The following is a 633-nucleotide window of genomic DNA, read 5'->3' on the forward strand; positions in this document are numbered from 1 at the left end:
GGAAATTCACAAAGAAACCCCAAGCCTTGACAAAAGCATTCAGGATAGTAAAAGCAACCCAAGGAGCAAATTTTCAAAGAAAACATAATCTGAAGTTTCAGGAATTCCTACAATATCTGGATATACCCCGCCAGTGCAATAACTTATCATTCACATTTCTCCAAGTTTCCAAAAGAAGTGTCTTGATTTTCTTTTCATCAATGAAAAAAGTGCTCTTGCTACATCTGGCATCCCAGCATCTGTTGAGGCTTTTTAGCACTACTGAAGCAGGTCAATACAGGATAGGCATCTTGTAGGTGCTGTCAGGCTCTGGACAAAGGCAGTCGGAGCTCAGCAGCCACAGGGAAGGCAGGGCTCACAGGGGCAAGGCTGGGTGTATGTGGTCAGGTCCAGGTTCTCCAGGCTTGGGAGGGGCTGGGCAGAATTGAGCAGGAAGCATGTGGGCACACAGGGCTGAGGGATGTGGCAAGGGGGTGGGCAGCAGTCACAACAGGTGGGCTCCAGCAGCCAAGTGGTATGTGGGCAGGTGCTGGGCAGGCAGACTCCACATCGGCAGCACTTGTCAGAAGAGCAGATGGTGGTGGCGGGTCCAGTGGGGACACTGCAGCAGCAGTCATGGTAAGACATGGTGTT

General features: G+C 50.7%; 1 protein-coding gene across 1 annotated transcript; it reads right to left on the reverse strand.

Moving 5' to 3' along the window:
• Nucleotides 1-330: 330 nt before the first annotated feature.
• Nucleotides 331-627, reverse strand: LOC123256475 (keratin-associated protein 3-3-like). Its single transcript, XM_044685081.1, has one exon. It carries the CDS (start codon nucleotides 625-627, stop codon nucleotides 331-333), a length of 297 nt encoding a protein of 98 aa, XP_044541016.1.
• Between the last annotated feature and the right edge of the window lie 6 nt (nucleotides 628-633).

This window comes from Gracilinanus agilis, unplaced genomic scaffold, assembly GCF_016433145.1.
Source record: "Gracilinanus agilis isolate LMUSP501 unplaced genomic scaffold, AgileGrace unplaced_scaffold59432, whole genome shotgun sequence".
Lineage (NCBI taxonomy): Eukaryota > Metazoa > Chordata > Mammalia > Didelphimorphia > Didelphidae > Gracilinanus > Gracilinanus agilis.

Excerpts from the sequence above, each read along its gene's own strand:
- LOC123256475 (XM_044685081.1), bottom strand. The coding sequence starts at position 627 with ATGTCTTACCATGACTGCTGCTGCAGTGTCCCCACTGGACCCGCCACC.